Source organism: Lethenteron reissneri, chromosome 24, assembly GCF_015708825.2.
Source record: "Lethenteron reissneri isolate LAM-NWPU_2019-01 chromosome 24, ASM1570882v1, whole genome shotgun sequence".
Taxonomy (NCBI): domain Eukaryota; kingdom Metazoa; phylum Chordata; class Hyperoartia; order Petromyzontiformes; family Petromyzontidae; genus Lethenteron; species Lethenteron reissneri.
In genome coordinates, this window is record NC_083802.1 from 8709809 (window position 1) to 8723271 (window position 13463).

A 13463-nucleotide genomic window follows, 5' to 3' on the forward strand; every position below is an offset into this window, starting at 1 on the left:
CACTAGGCCTCGCGAAGCCTCCTGCAGTAGGCCTCGCGAAGCCTTCTGCACTAGGCCTCGCGAACCCTCCTGCACTAGGCCTCGCGTAGCCTTCTCTGCAGTAGGCCTCGCGAAGCCTTCTCTGCAGTAGGCCTCGCGAAGCCTCCTGCACTAGGCCTCGCGTAGCCTTCTCTGCAGTAGGCCTCGCGAAGCCTTCTGCACTAGGCCTCGCGAAGCCTCCTGCACTAGGCCTCGCGAAGCCTTCTCTGCAGTAGGCCTCGCGAAGCCTTCTCTGCAGTAGGCCTCGCGAAGCCTCCTGCACTAGGCCTCGCGTAGCCTCTGCAGTAGGCCTCGCGAAGCCTTCTGCACTAGGCCTCGCGAAGCCTTCTCTGCAATAGGCCTCGCGAAGCCTTCTCTTCAGTAGGCCTCGCGAAGCCTTCTCTGCAGTAGGCCTCGCGATGCCTTCCCTGCAGTAGGCCTCGCAAAGCCTCCTGCAGTAGGCCTCGCGATGCCTTCTCTGCAGTAGGCCTCGCGAAGCCTTCTCTGCACTAGGCCTCGCGAAGCCTTCTCTGCACTAGGCCTCGCGAAGCCTCCTGCAGTAGGCCTCGCGATGCCTTCTCTGCAGTAGGCCTCGCGAAGCCTCCTGCAGTAGGCCTCGCGATGCCTTCCCTGCAGTAGGCCTCGCGAAGCCTCCTGCAGTAGGCCTCGCGATGCCTTCTCTGCAGTAGGCCTCGCGAAGCCTCCTGCAGTAGGCCTCGCGAAGCCTTCTGCACTAGGCCTCGCGAAGCCTTCCCTGCAGTAGGCCTCGCGAAGCCTTCTGCACTAGGCCTCGCGAAGCCTTCCCTGCAGTAGGCCTCGCGAAGCCTTCTCTGCAGTAGGCCTCGCGAAGCCTTCTGCACTAGGCCTCGCGAAGCCTTCCCTGCAGTAGGCCTCGCGAAGCCTTCTCTGCAGTAGGCCTCGCGAAGCCTCCTGCAGTAGGCCTCGCGAAGCCTTCTCTGCAGTAGGCCTCGCGAAGCCTTCCCTGCAGTAGGCCTCGCGAAGCCTTCTCTGCAGTAGGCCTCGCGAAGCCTTCTCTGCAGTAGGCCTCACGATGCCTTCTCTGCAGTAGGCCTCGCAAAGCCTTTTCCGCAGTAGGCCTCGCGCCGTGCTTTTCGTGCACAAATAAGGCGATTAAATGTATCTTGTCTCTGTGTTAATAAAACGTGCTGCGTTTCAGTAAAGTAAATTTGAAGCGAAGTTTATTATTACACTTGTTAAGCCAGGAAAGCCCCACTGAGTCAAAAGGTTTTTGTAGGGTCCTGCCAAGTGTTTGCAGTAGGGGGCGATGTTGCTACACCTAATCGGACGATACGAAGGGAGAGATTGAGGCCTAGTTCTAGGCTTTAGGCCTAGCTGTAGGCTTTAGGGCGCTGTGAGTTAATTTTTAATTTAAATGTTTTAATGATTTATATAAAAGCTTTAAATTTAAATGTTTCTATTTAAAAACATGAGGGAATGTAACATTGGTAAACATAACTCCTTTTCACACACGCGGGGGTACGATACGAAGGGAGAGTTTCAGGCCTAGTTCTAGGCTTTAGGCCTAGCTGTAGGCTTTAGGGCGCTGTGAGTTTTTTTTATTTAATTTCAAAGTTTTAATTAAAAGCTATCTCAGGGAATAAGGGAATGTTACACGTGTCATGCCAAGTGTTTGCAGTAGGGGGCGATGTTGCTACCAGGATAGCGTCACTGAGTCTAAAGGTTTTTGTAGGGTCATGCCAAGTGTTTGCAATAGGGGGCGATGTTGATACATGGACGGACGGACAGTCAGATGGACGGACGGACGGACAGACACATTAATCTATTGGTGGTCTGGTCCACTTCATTCCTTCCAGTATAAAACCCCACCCACTCCCCCCACCCCATCACCCCCCCACCCCATCACCCCCCACTCCCCCCACCCCATCACCCCCCTTCACTCCCCGCCACTTCCCCCACCCCCACTCCCCCCACCCCATCACTCACCCCCACCCCCTTGTCCCCCTCCCCCCTCTTCCCCACCCCCCCACACCCCCAACCGCCATTCCGCCCCCACTCCGTTTTCCCCCCCCCCACTCCCCCCCACCCCCCCCCCACTCCCCCCCACCACCAATCGCTGCCATTGGCCACTCAGTGACGGTGACGTCACCACGGCGCCTGTGCCAGGCTGGGTGCACTTCGAGGCTGCCGCGTGAAGTGTCGACGGCTCGACACTGAGGTGGTGACGTCACGCGAGCGTTGTGTTTAACGATTTAACGATATTAGCGTAAAGATATGAGCATTAGCTGAAGTGATGTGAATACGTTCGGATTACCTCAAGTAATGTTACATTTACCTGAGGTGATGTTACCTCCCGCGAGGTAAAGTTACCTCGCCTTCCATTGCATTCCGATTACCTTACCCTGAGGTAATAATCACGCGATAATTGTGTTGAACGATTTACCTCACTTAAGGTAACATTACCTCGCCTGAGGTAAAGATACCTCACCTGAGGTGAAATTAACTAACCTGGGGTAATGTTTCCTCTACCCTGAGGAAGTAATGTTACCTCAGGTGAGGTAAAGTTACCTCTACCTGAAGTAACGTTACCTCACCTAAGGTAAAGTTATCTCACTTGAGGTAATGATACCTCAGGTGAGGTAAAGTTACCTCGACCTGAAGTAACGTTACCTCACCTAAGGTAAAGTTATCTCACTTGAGGTAATGATACCTCAGGTGAGGTAAAGTTACCTCGACCTGAAGTAACGTTACCTCACCTAAGGTAAAGTTACCTCACCTGAAGTAATTTTACTTCACCTAAGGTAACGTTACCTCGACCTGAGGTTACTAAGGGCACCACGGGGTGACCAGCTCCTCCCCACCCCCCACCGAGCCCCCCCCTCCCCACCCATCCCCACCCCCCACCCAGCCCCACCCTCCCCACCCAGCCCCACCCCGCCCCACCCTCCCCACCCAGCCCCTCCCTCCCCACCCAGCCCCACCCTCCCCACCCAGCCCCTCCCTCCCCACCCAGCCCCACCCCACCCAGCCCCACCCTCCCCACCCAGCCCCTCCCTCCCCACCCAGCCCCACCCAGCCCCACCCCACCCTCCCCACCCAGCCCCACCCTCCCCACCCAGCCCCTCCCCTCCCCAACCATCCCCACCCTCCCCACCCAGCCCCTCCCCAACCATCCCCACCCTCCCCACCCAGCCCCTCCCTCCCCACCCAGCCCCACCCCCCCCACCCAGCCCCTCCCCTCTCCACCCCCTCCCAGCCCCTCCCCACCCAGCCCCTCCCTCCCCACCCAGCCCCTCCCTACACGACGCACGGACGGACACATAATCCCCTGTGGGCTGGTGTAACCAGGAGGTTCCTACCAGTAGTCAAGTGAGGATTCTATCTCACGCGAATTTTAAATCGTGTAAGATTTACGCTACGAGACGACTTCACGTTACGATTACAGCTACACATCTCGTACAGTGTTGACATGAGCGACTAATTAATTGTACAATATTTACTTTGCACTGAATGAGAATGTCGCGGTGAAGATTACCTTATAATATAACGTGATTTGATACGGATTGCATCACATTCTGATTACCTTACCCTCAGTGCCGGATAAAGTTAGTTCGGGGCCTCTAGCATGTGCTAGAAAGGGGCCCAATTATTATTTTTTAAACGTAAACATTAAAACACATTTTTTACTTGCACAGTAAAGTATTTGTATTTTTTCATTTGCTATACAGCCGGATAATACGAATAATCGCTAACCTTAAACACCCAGTCGTTCATAAAAAAAAGTTGAAGGCGGTATAGTACTATAGTAATAGAGCAAGTGCAGAATCAATTAACCCGAATTGATATCTTGAAAGCATTTAGCGCGGGGCCCTTGAAAGTGCGGGGCCCGTAGCATTTGTAGCAACTTTTGCGACTCCGATAATTATAAACCCCCCCACCCCCCACTCCCCCCCACTCCCCCACTCCCCCCCACCCCCTCGTCCCCCCCCCACTCCCCTCCCACCACCGCCAATCGCCGCCATTGGCCACTGAGTGACGGTGACGTCACCACGGCGCCTGTGCCAGGCTGGGTGCACTTCGAGGCTGCCGCGTGAAGTGTCGACGGCTCGACACTGAGGTGGTGACGTCACGCGAGCGTTGTGTTTAACGATTTAACCACGTGACGATATTACGATATTAGCGTAAAAATATGAACATTAGCTGAAGTGATGTGAACACGTTCGGATTACCTCAAGTAATGTTACATTTACCTAAGGTGATGTTACCTCATCTGAGGTGATGTTTCCTCAGGTGAGGTAATGTTACCTTAGCTGACGTAATTTTACCTCTGCCTGAGGTAATGTTACCTCGACCTAACGTTATATTACATCGCTTGAGGTAAAGTTACCTCACGTGAGGTAAAGTTACCTCGCCTTCCGACAGTCTGTTAAGGCCACACGGGGGATCTTAGTCTCGTATCCCTGTGACTCTGTCTCCGTGTGACTCTGTCTCCCTGTGACTCTGTCTCCGTGTGACTCTGTCTCCGTGTGACTCTGTCTCCGTGTGACTCTGTCTCCCTGTGACTCTGTCTCCGTGTGACTCTGTCTCCGTGTGACTCTGTCTCAGTGTGACTCTGTCTCAGTGTGACTCTGTCTCCCTGTGACTGTCTCCGTGTGACTCTGTCTCCGTGTGACTCTGTCTCCCTGTGACTCTGTCTCCCTGTGACTCTGTCTCCGTGTGACTCTGTCTCAGTGTGACTCTGTCTCCCTGTGACTGTCTCCGTGTGACTCTGTCTCAGTGTGACTCTGTCTCCCTGTGACTCTGTCTCCCTGTGACTCTGTCTCCGTGTGACTCTGTCTCAGTGTGACTCTGTCTCAGTGTGACTCTGTCTCCCTGTGACTGTCTCCGTGTGACTCTGTCTCCGTGTGACTCTGTCTCCCTGTGACTCTGTCTCCGTGTGACTCTGTCTCAGTGTGACTCTGTCTCCCTGTGACTGTCTCCGTGTGACTCTGTCTCCCTGTGACTCTGTCTCCGTGTGACTCTGTCTCCCTGTGACTCTGTCTCCGTGTGACTCTGTCTCAGTGTGACTCTGTCTCCCTGTGACTCTGTCTCCGTGTGACTCTGTCTCCGTGTGACTCCGTCTCCGTGACTGCGTCTGACTGTCGTCCGCGTCTCGTCCCTCCGTGTCTCTGCGCCTCAGCAGCAGCAGCAGCAGGAGATGGGCGACTTCCGAGACATCAGAGGCTTCTTCACCAAGGCCGAGTGGAGCGATCTGGCCGAGTGCGAGAAGCGGCGCTACAGGAACATCAAGCAGAACCACGCCGTCCTGCTGAACCTCGGTGGGTACGGCAGGCCGAGCCTCTTCGCAACTCAACTAATTGTCGCAGTGATTATAATGATGAGACCAAGACGTCGTAGCAGAGTGGCATGCATGGGGCGCCATGGTGGCGAGATGTTAACTAACTCGCCTGGTCTACAGGAGGTCGTGGGTTCGATCCCGACCCTGACGATGCCTGTCATATATCTGGAGTCTGCGTGTGTCTCTTCCCGGTGAGATGTTAACTACCTCGCCTGGTCTACAGGAGGTCGTGGGTTCGATGGCGACCCTGACGATGCCTGTCATATATCTGGAGTCTGCGTGTGTCTCTCCCCGGTGAGATGTTAACTACCTCGCCTGGTCTACAGGAGGTCGTGGGTTCGATGGCGACCCTGACGATGCCTGTCATATATCTGGAGTCTGCGTGTGTCTCTCCCCGGTGAGATGTTAACTACCTCTCATGGTCTACAGGAGGTCGTGGGTTAGATCCCGGTCCTCCGGGTTTTTGCTCCACTTGTAGAATCAACATCACGCGTTTAGAGTATTTGTCTGCTGCTATAAATGTCCACGTGGTAAGCCACTTGGTTGAGCTGTCATTTGTGGCAGCCAGGTCGCTTCTGAAGAAGGAGCCAATAGCTCAGTGGACTTCACCTGTGAAGTAAAAATAGATTTAGTTTTAGTTTAATGATTTGTTTACCTTTACTCTACTTTGCACGCCTATCGTGTTTGTGTTTTGTGTTGTAACTTTCTGACCCCGTGCCCCCTATGGGACATCTATGAAAAAGAGCTTCATAGCTCATCGGATTCATAATTCTAGTCACGTAGGTAAAAATAAAATTAAAATTAATCAAAGTAAAATTAAAATTTATAAAAGTACTTTTATTAATTTAAATTTTATTTTTTACCTACGGATTCATAATGTTGGAGAGTAAACCCACAACATTTACAAAAATAGTTTATTTTGACTTAAAACTTTCGTGACTGCAGGAATTCATATTCTTTGGTTCTTTCGATAAAGTGACGTAGATAGAAAAACTAAAATAAAAATAAAGTGAATAATAAAAATGATAAAGCACTCATGTATAATCAAAACTTTTGAGTTATAAATTAGTCTTCTTGGTTCTTTCGGTAAAGTCACATAGAAGGGAAAAAAACATAAAATACAATTATTAAAATACAATTTTAATGTTTTCTTTTTAATATTTTATTATTTCCCTTCTACGTGACTTTACCGAAAGAACCAAGAAGATGAATCCCTGCAGTCACGAAAGCTTTAAATTGAAATGTATACATTAGTGTTTTTTTTATGGAGCAGTCTAATTAGTGTCTTATTTTTATAATTTTTTATTCACTTAATTTGTATCATTTGAACTGCCTCTATTGGGAGGGTTTCCACATAACCATGAGATCTTTTAACAATCTCCGTGACAAGAAAGTTCATCTGATCGAGTCACTCACATTTCTGAAGAGATGCCGTGACTCTAACGTAATACCGATCTCATTGACACTGATTTCTGCTGCAGTCACATCTTCCAATGCCAGACGAATTTTGTTCAGGGCGAGCTTGGCCCTGATCTCAGAGAGAATTAGACTGCTCCATACTGAACTAGATCATGTAGACAAGACACTCTTGAAATCACACTTAACATTGACGGGAAAAATGTCGACATCTGATTGGGAACATGTAGATAACATGACCGCTTAATCAGCCACTACAATGTCAGCGAAATGTAAAGATCTGATTTTCGAGTTCAACCTCCTTTCTAACAAGAAACCAGATCCACACGTTAAAAGGTTAGACGTTGACAAGGTTGTTATTAATCTGAGTAATAGCCCAATGTGCGATGGTCTAAAGTCGGTTTTGGCTAAAGGGTTGAACTTCTCAGTCACCCCCAAACACATTCCAGTGGATGACGTTATTGCCCAGGTCGATGTCGCTCTTAAGGGTTTGGGGCGCATCGCTGCAGACGTTACAAGATCTGAAATTGCTGCAACCCTCAAAAGCGCTAAGATACCAGTCAGCAACATCAGTGAGGATGAACGTTTTTGTGGTTTTTGATTATTTTTATTCACTTTATTTTTCTATCTACGTGACTTTGCCGAAAGAACCAAAGAATATTTACAAAAAAATGTATTTTGTGTGTGTGTAATTTGTTTACCTTTTCTATACTTTGCACTCCTATCGTGTTTACTGTATTGCTTGGAGTTATTGTAGCAGCCAAATAATATAAATGAACGTAGTAGCGGTACACCGTTGCGCTGTATGAAATAATCATCACATTTTTGGCAAAAGTTATTTATTTCCTCGCGATTCGAGACCCCAGACAGAAGGATATTTTGGGGTGGTGGTGGTGCGTCAAAATCAGTTGTCGTGATGCCAAAGCGGTGGGAAGACGGAACGTGACATGAGCAGCACTGAACACGAAGCTTCGCAGTCTGTTGCCGTACAGCGGCGCCCAGTCTGATGACGATCGGCTGCTCCGTGCTCCAGTGGCAAGATTGGACTCCTCGTGCCCCTAGAGACTCGGTCGGACGGTGCCTCGATACGACTCGTGGTGTCGCCACCGCACGTTCGGAATGGGGGACGCGGCTGCTGAATCTGAGTGCAACTTCTGATGGAGAGTCCTGCAGCTCACTCAAGGGGCAACGGCGACATCGTCGGGACTATGAAAAATAAGAATCGGTTTTACTCTTTATGGGAATGAAACAGGAGGTGTTAAGATGTTCAAACACCAGATAGATTATAGCTTTTGCAAGGAATCAGGTTACTGCATTAACCACGCGTACTGAACACGCAAACAAACACTCTCTGATAACATTTAATCATTGTCTTTGATACTGATTGGTCTACCCCAGAGACAGCCTTCTTCATGGCCTAGTCTCACCAGTGTCAGACCAGAGAACAACACCAAAAGGCGACCAGTACAAAGACAATGCAGTGTCAAGAGCATTTATAGCTCGGGGTGAGTAGCTATATCATTGGACCTTTTTGCCAGAATCAAAGTATAAAAAATAGGAATCGGTTTTACCCTTTCTGGCAATAAAACAGGAGCTGTTAAGATGTTCACACACCAAATAGATGATTCCTTTTTGCAAGGAATCAAGTTACTGCATTAACCACGCGTACTTGTGTTGAACACGCAAACAAACACGCTCTGATAGTAATCACATCGTCAGGACTGTGTTACGAGGACCCGGTGTGTTGCTATGCTGCACGGGTGTACTGCCAATACGTACAAATAACAATGACCGACTGCCTCCTTGCGCAGGGATGAACCCGGCCCAGCCCGAGTTCATGCGCGCACGCGGCAAGCGCAGGGCGAGGGGGAATAGAGCGGAGTGCGGGCGGTCGAGCGACTCCGACGAGGAGTGGACGGGGAGGAGGAAGAGGAAGGAGGTGGCGATGCACGGAGGACGAAGAGGCAAACGTAAAAGGGCGCTTGCAGACCGTGCAGAGACCCCCTGTAGACTCACACAGAGACCCCCTGTAGACTCACACAGAGACCCCTGTAGACTCACACAGAGGCCCCCTGTATACTCACGCAGAAACCCCCTGAAGACTCACAAAGAGACCCTGTGTAGAATCACACAGAGACCCCTGTAGACTCACACAGAGACCCCTGTAGACTCACACAGAGACCCCCTCTCGACTCACGCAGAGACCCCCTGTAGACTCACACAGAGACCCCCTGTAGACTCACGCAGAGACCCCCTGTAGACTCACGCAGAGACCCCCTGTAGACTCACGCAGAGACCCCTATAGACTCACACAGATACCCCCTGTAGACTAACACAGAGACCCCCTGTAGACTCACACAGAGACCCTCTGTAGACTCACGCAGAGACCCCCTGTAGACTCACGCAGAGACCCCCTGTAGACTCACACAGAGACCCCCTGTAGACTCCCACAGAGACCCCCTGTAGACTCACGCAGAGACCCCCTGTAGACTCACACAGAGACCCCCTGTAGACTCACACAGAGACCCCTGTAGACTCACACAGAAACCCCCTGTAGACTCACACAGAGACCCCCTGTAGACTCACGCAGAGACCCCTGTAGACTCACACAGAAACCCCCTGTAGACTCACGCAGAGACCCCCTGTAGACTCACACAGAGACCCCTGTAGACTCACGCAGAGACCCCTGTAGACTCACACAGAGACCCCTGTAGACTTACGCAGAGACCCCCTGTAGACTCATGCAGAGATCCCCTGTAGACTCACGCAGAGACCCCCTGTAGACTCACACAGAGACCCCCTGTAGACTCACACAGAGAACCCCTGTAGACTCACGCAGAGACCCCTGTAGACTCACACAGAGACCCCCTGTAGACTCACATAGACCCCTGTAGACTCACACAGAGACCCCCTGTAGACTCACACAGAGACCCCCTGTAGACTCACACAGAAACCCCCTGTAGACTCACACAGAGACCCCCTGTAGACTCACGCAGAGACCCCTGTAGACTCACACAGAAACCCCCTGTAGACTCACACAGAGACCCCCTGAAGACTCACACAAAGACCCCTGTAGACTCACACAGAGACCCCTGTAGACTCACAGAGACCCCCTGTAGACTCACGCAGAGACCCCTGTAGACTCACACAGAGACCCCCTGTAGACTCACGCAGAGACCCCTGTAGACTCGCTTGATGAAGCTGGTTGTAATCACCAGCGGAACCAAGTTAAATGCCCGCTCACGGCCAACACCAGTGACGACGATCCGAACCGGTCCTGAGCCTCCCCTAGGTTGACTCAGCGTCAAAATGAGTACCCGGTGCAGTGGTGTGTAGTAAACATCACAACTGGGGAGACAAAGACGGTCGGGCGTGTTGCTAGCTGCCCATCCCCCCGTGTGCCGTGCTGGCCTTCGTAGATGCTGCTTGCTGACAGCACTTGACCGCAACAGTCTGTGAAGGCTACACGGGGCATCTTTTTAATTGTGGACCGAGTTGGCACAGTCGCGGGCACAGGTGGTGCATCTGGCAGTCATCTCAGTAAACCTATGGCACCTGCAGGGTCCGTCTCGTGACCTGCACCTAGCCTGGCACAACAGTCAACCCATGGCATGGCACCTGGTTCTGTCCTGTGACAACAGTCTGTTAAGGCGGCACAGGGGAGATCATTGACTTTTTGGTAAATATGTGAGTGAGTAAATGTTTGCATGCGTAAATACGCGTGTGGGTGTGTTCACACGTGTGTGTGTGTGTTAATGCATTTCCGTGTGTTCACACGTGTGTGCGTGTGTTAACGCGTGTGCATATGGGGAGCGGTAGTGTAGCGGTTAGCGCGCTGCGCTATGAACCCGGCGACCCGGGTTCGATTCCCGCTCACGGTCAACACCAGTGACGATTATTTGAACCGGTCCTGTGCCTCCCCTATGTCGGCTCAGCCTCAACTGAGTACCTGGTGCGGTGTGTAAACATCACCACTGGGGAGACAAAGACGGTCGGGCGTGGTGCTGGCCACCCACCCCCTCGTGTACCGTTCTGGCCTTCATAGGTGCTCACTAACAGCACTTGCCCCTACAGTCTGTTAAGGCTATACGGGGGAGCTTTGTCCTTGCATATGTTCATGCGTGTCCGTGTGTTCACACGTGTGTTCACGTGTGTGCGTGTGTTCACGTGTGTGCGTGTGTTCACGTGTGTGCGTGTGTTCACGTGTGTGCGTGTGTTCACGCAGGAGGAGGCAAGGGGGCTGCTTCACGCTGGGCCACCGTGGGAGAGTCTCACGCGAGGGCAGCTTCCAGCAAGCGCAAGGTCTCTGTGCACAGCGCACGGCACTCCTCTCGTTACAGCTGCTGCTGCTGTTGTCTTTAGTTTGTTGTCCTTCCCCCGCACCTCCCATTAGCGAGGTTGGCTACGTACGGTGACAAAGACATTCAACGTACATACATACTACTAGACACTGCTATACCAGGGACGTGCGGTCAGGGGAGACGGGCGAGGCAGAGCCTCACCTGTCATATACTCCAATGAAAATAGCTGTTACGAAAAGTACAAAAAAATGTTCCACTGGTCTGTGTTATAAAAGTAATTTCTATATAATTATACCAGAGACGTGCGTCATTATTGTGGTGGTGGTGGTATTGGAACGCGCGCACACCAGCTCCGGTTAACTCCCATTACTTACCTGTGCGGGGCGGTTGTGATATCCCTAGCCGGGGCCCCTCCCGAGGGGAGGGGGCTGTGGGGTGTGTGTGATCCCACAGAACCCCGCCCCTCAGTGGGGAATCGTATAAAAGGCGAGACTCTGAGAGGAGAGAGTTAGTTCGAACAAGCCAAGGACAAAGAACCAGCTGAAGTCCAGCTAGCTAGACCCTGGGACTCCTCTGACCCGCTGTCCTTCTAAAGGCCGGGCAGAGCAAGCCAGTGGTGCGACCCCAGAGCCGCGAAGGCTGATGTCCTTGTAAGGGCCGGATTCGTGTGGCTGGTGGTCGGGACCTGTGCCTTGGCTGGGCCAGGTCAGGTAGTCTCCTTGAGAGGAGGGTCGTAGTATTGGTGGTGAGTCGGTGAGTTAGCTTGGGGAGTTAGCTCCCTTGAGAGAACGGGTGAAGAGGCCGTTACCTCTTCAAGTGTGAAGCTGTAACGGGCTCAGAGTTAATAAATATGGGTTGCCTCTACTTCAACTGTCTCTGTCGTCACGGTGTCCACTACATTATTATAATTAGTTTATTAATTAGTTGAGTTGTGAAGAGGCATGGCCTGCCATACCCACCGAGGTTCAGCATGACGGCATGGTTCTGCTTGATGTATGGAATCAGATTTACAGATTCAGAATATCAGAATTAAAATATGTATTGTACTGGAGGAATCCGATGAGGTGTCAGGGTCGAGATGGAACCCGCGACCTCCTGCGTACCAGGCGAGGGAGTTAACATCTCCTAGCCACCGCTGGTCACCGCACCAACTCCGCCCCCACACCCCCTCCGCCCCCTCACCCCACCGCCCCCTCCGCTCAGACTAAAGCGGAAGCCCTGGAGTACGTGTGGAGCATCTTGCAGGGCGTGGAGGAGGAGGAGCAGCAGGAGGAGGAGTTCAGGGGATTTGAGCTGAGGGAGGTGCACAAGGCCAGGATGGCGATGTTCAGGCTGGAGCGCAGAGCCACCGCCTGCAAGGAGGCCCTGAGGGTGGCGCTCCAGAGGATACGTGGAGGTGCGTAGCCTGCAGCGGTGATTTCTATTCCCACCGCAACTCCACACTCCCCTCTATTCTCACCGGAACTCCACACTCCCCTCTATTCTCACCAGAACTCCACGCTCCCCTCTATTCTCACCGGAACCCCACACTCCCCTCTATTCTCACCGGAATTCTACACTCCCCTCTATACCCACCAGAACTCCACACTCCCCTCTATTCTCACCAGAACTCCACACTCCCCTCTATTCCCACCGGAACTCCACACTCCCCTCTATTCCCACCGGAACTCCACACTCCCCTCTATTCTCACCGGAACTCCACGCTCCCCTCTATTCTCACCGGAACTCCGCAATCTTCTGTTAGTGCTGATGGAAGTCGCCACTGCTGTTGATGCTACTGCTACATGTGCTCCTGTCAGGGCTGCTGCTGGTACTGATGCAGCCTATGAACTAAACGATGTTTATTTTTCTTATTGGTTCTTTCGGTAAAGTCACGTAGAAGGGAAGTAATAAAATAATAAAAATAAAACATAACAAAACAATTCTCACGACGTTTCGGCCACAACGCAAGCAGCCGTCCTCAGGTGAAAACCAGGTCTGTCGAGGCGACAGCGTCTGAATGATACAGCACACGTGCTTGGAGCATATATATAAGCTGGGTTGGAAGGGGGGAAAAGAGCGCCTTGACAAAAGAATATGCATATCAAGAGGCATTTAGCATATTTATGGGAAATGCAGGTATGTGATTAGTACTACTCATGCCCGTGCATTATGCAGGATTAGCAGCATCAAAGGGAGGGGATATGGGAAATGCAGGTATGTGATTAGTACTACTTATGCCCCTGCATTATGCAGGACTAGCAGCATCAAAGGGAGGGGATATGGGAAATGCAGGTATGTGATTAATACTACTTATGCCCGTGCATTATGCAGGATTAGCAACCAGGGTGTGCCCCACTGAGCTGTGTAGCTGTTTTTCAGAAGCGACTGGCTATCACAAATAAGAGCTCAACGAAGTGACTTGTCATCAT

At 51.7% G+C, this 13463-nt stretch overlaps 1 protein-coding gene across 1 annotated transcript; it reads left to right on the forward strand.

The window, feature by feature from the left end:
• Positions 1 to 4275: 4275 nt before the first annotated feature.
• Positions 4276 to 11348, forward strand: LOC133346334 (histone-lysine N-methyltransferase PRDM7-like). The gene is made up of 4 exons (XM_061557829.1): positions 4276 to 4287; positions 5177 to 5315; positions 8563 to 8721; positions 10977 to 11348. Exons 1-4 carry the CDS (start codon positions 4276 to 4278, stop codon positions 11111 to 11113), a joined length of 447 nt encoding a protein of 148 aa, XP_061413813.1. The 3' UTR covers positions 11114 to 11348.
• The last annotated feature ends 2115 nt before the right edge of the window (positions 11349 to 13463 follow it).

Bases quoted from the DNA above. Each gene is read 5' to 3' on its own strand.
- LOC133346334 (XM_061557829.1), top strand. The intron at 5,316-8,562 runs GTGGGTACGGCA...CTCCTTGCGCAG, and splicing joins CGCCGTCCTGCTGAACCTCG to GGATGAACCCGGCCCAGCCC. The intron at 8,722-10,976 runs GTAAAAGGGCGC...GTGTTCACGCAG, and splicing joins CGGAGGACGAAGAGGCAAAC to GAGGAGGCAAGGGGGCTGCT.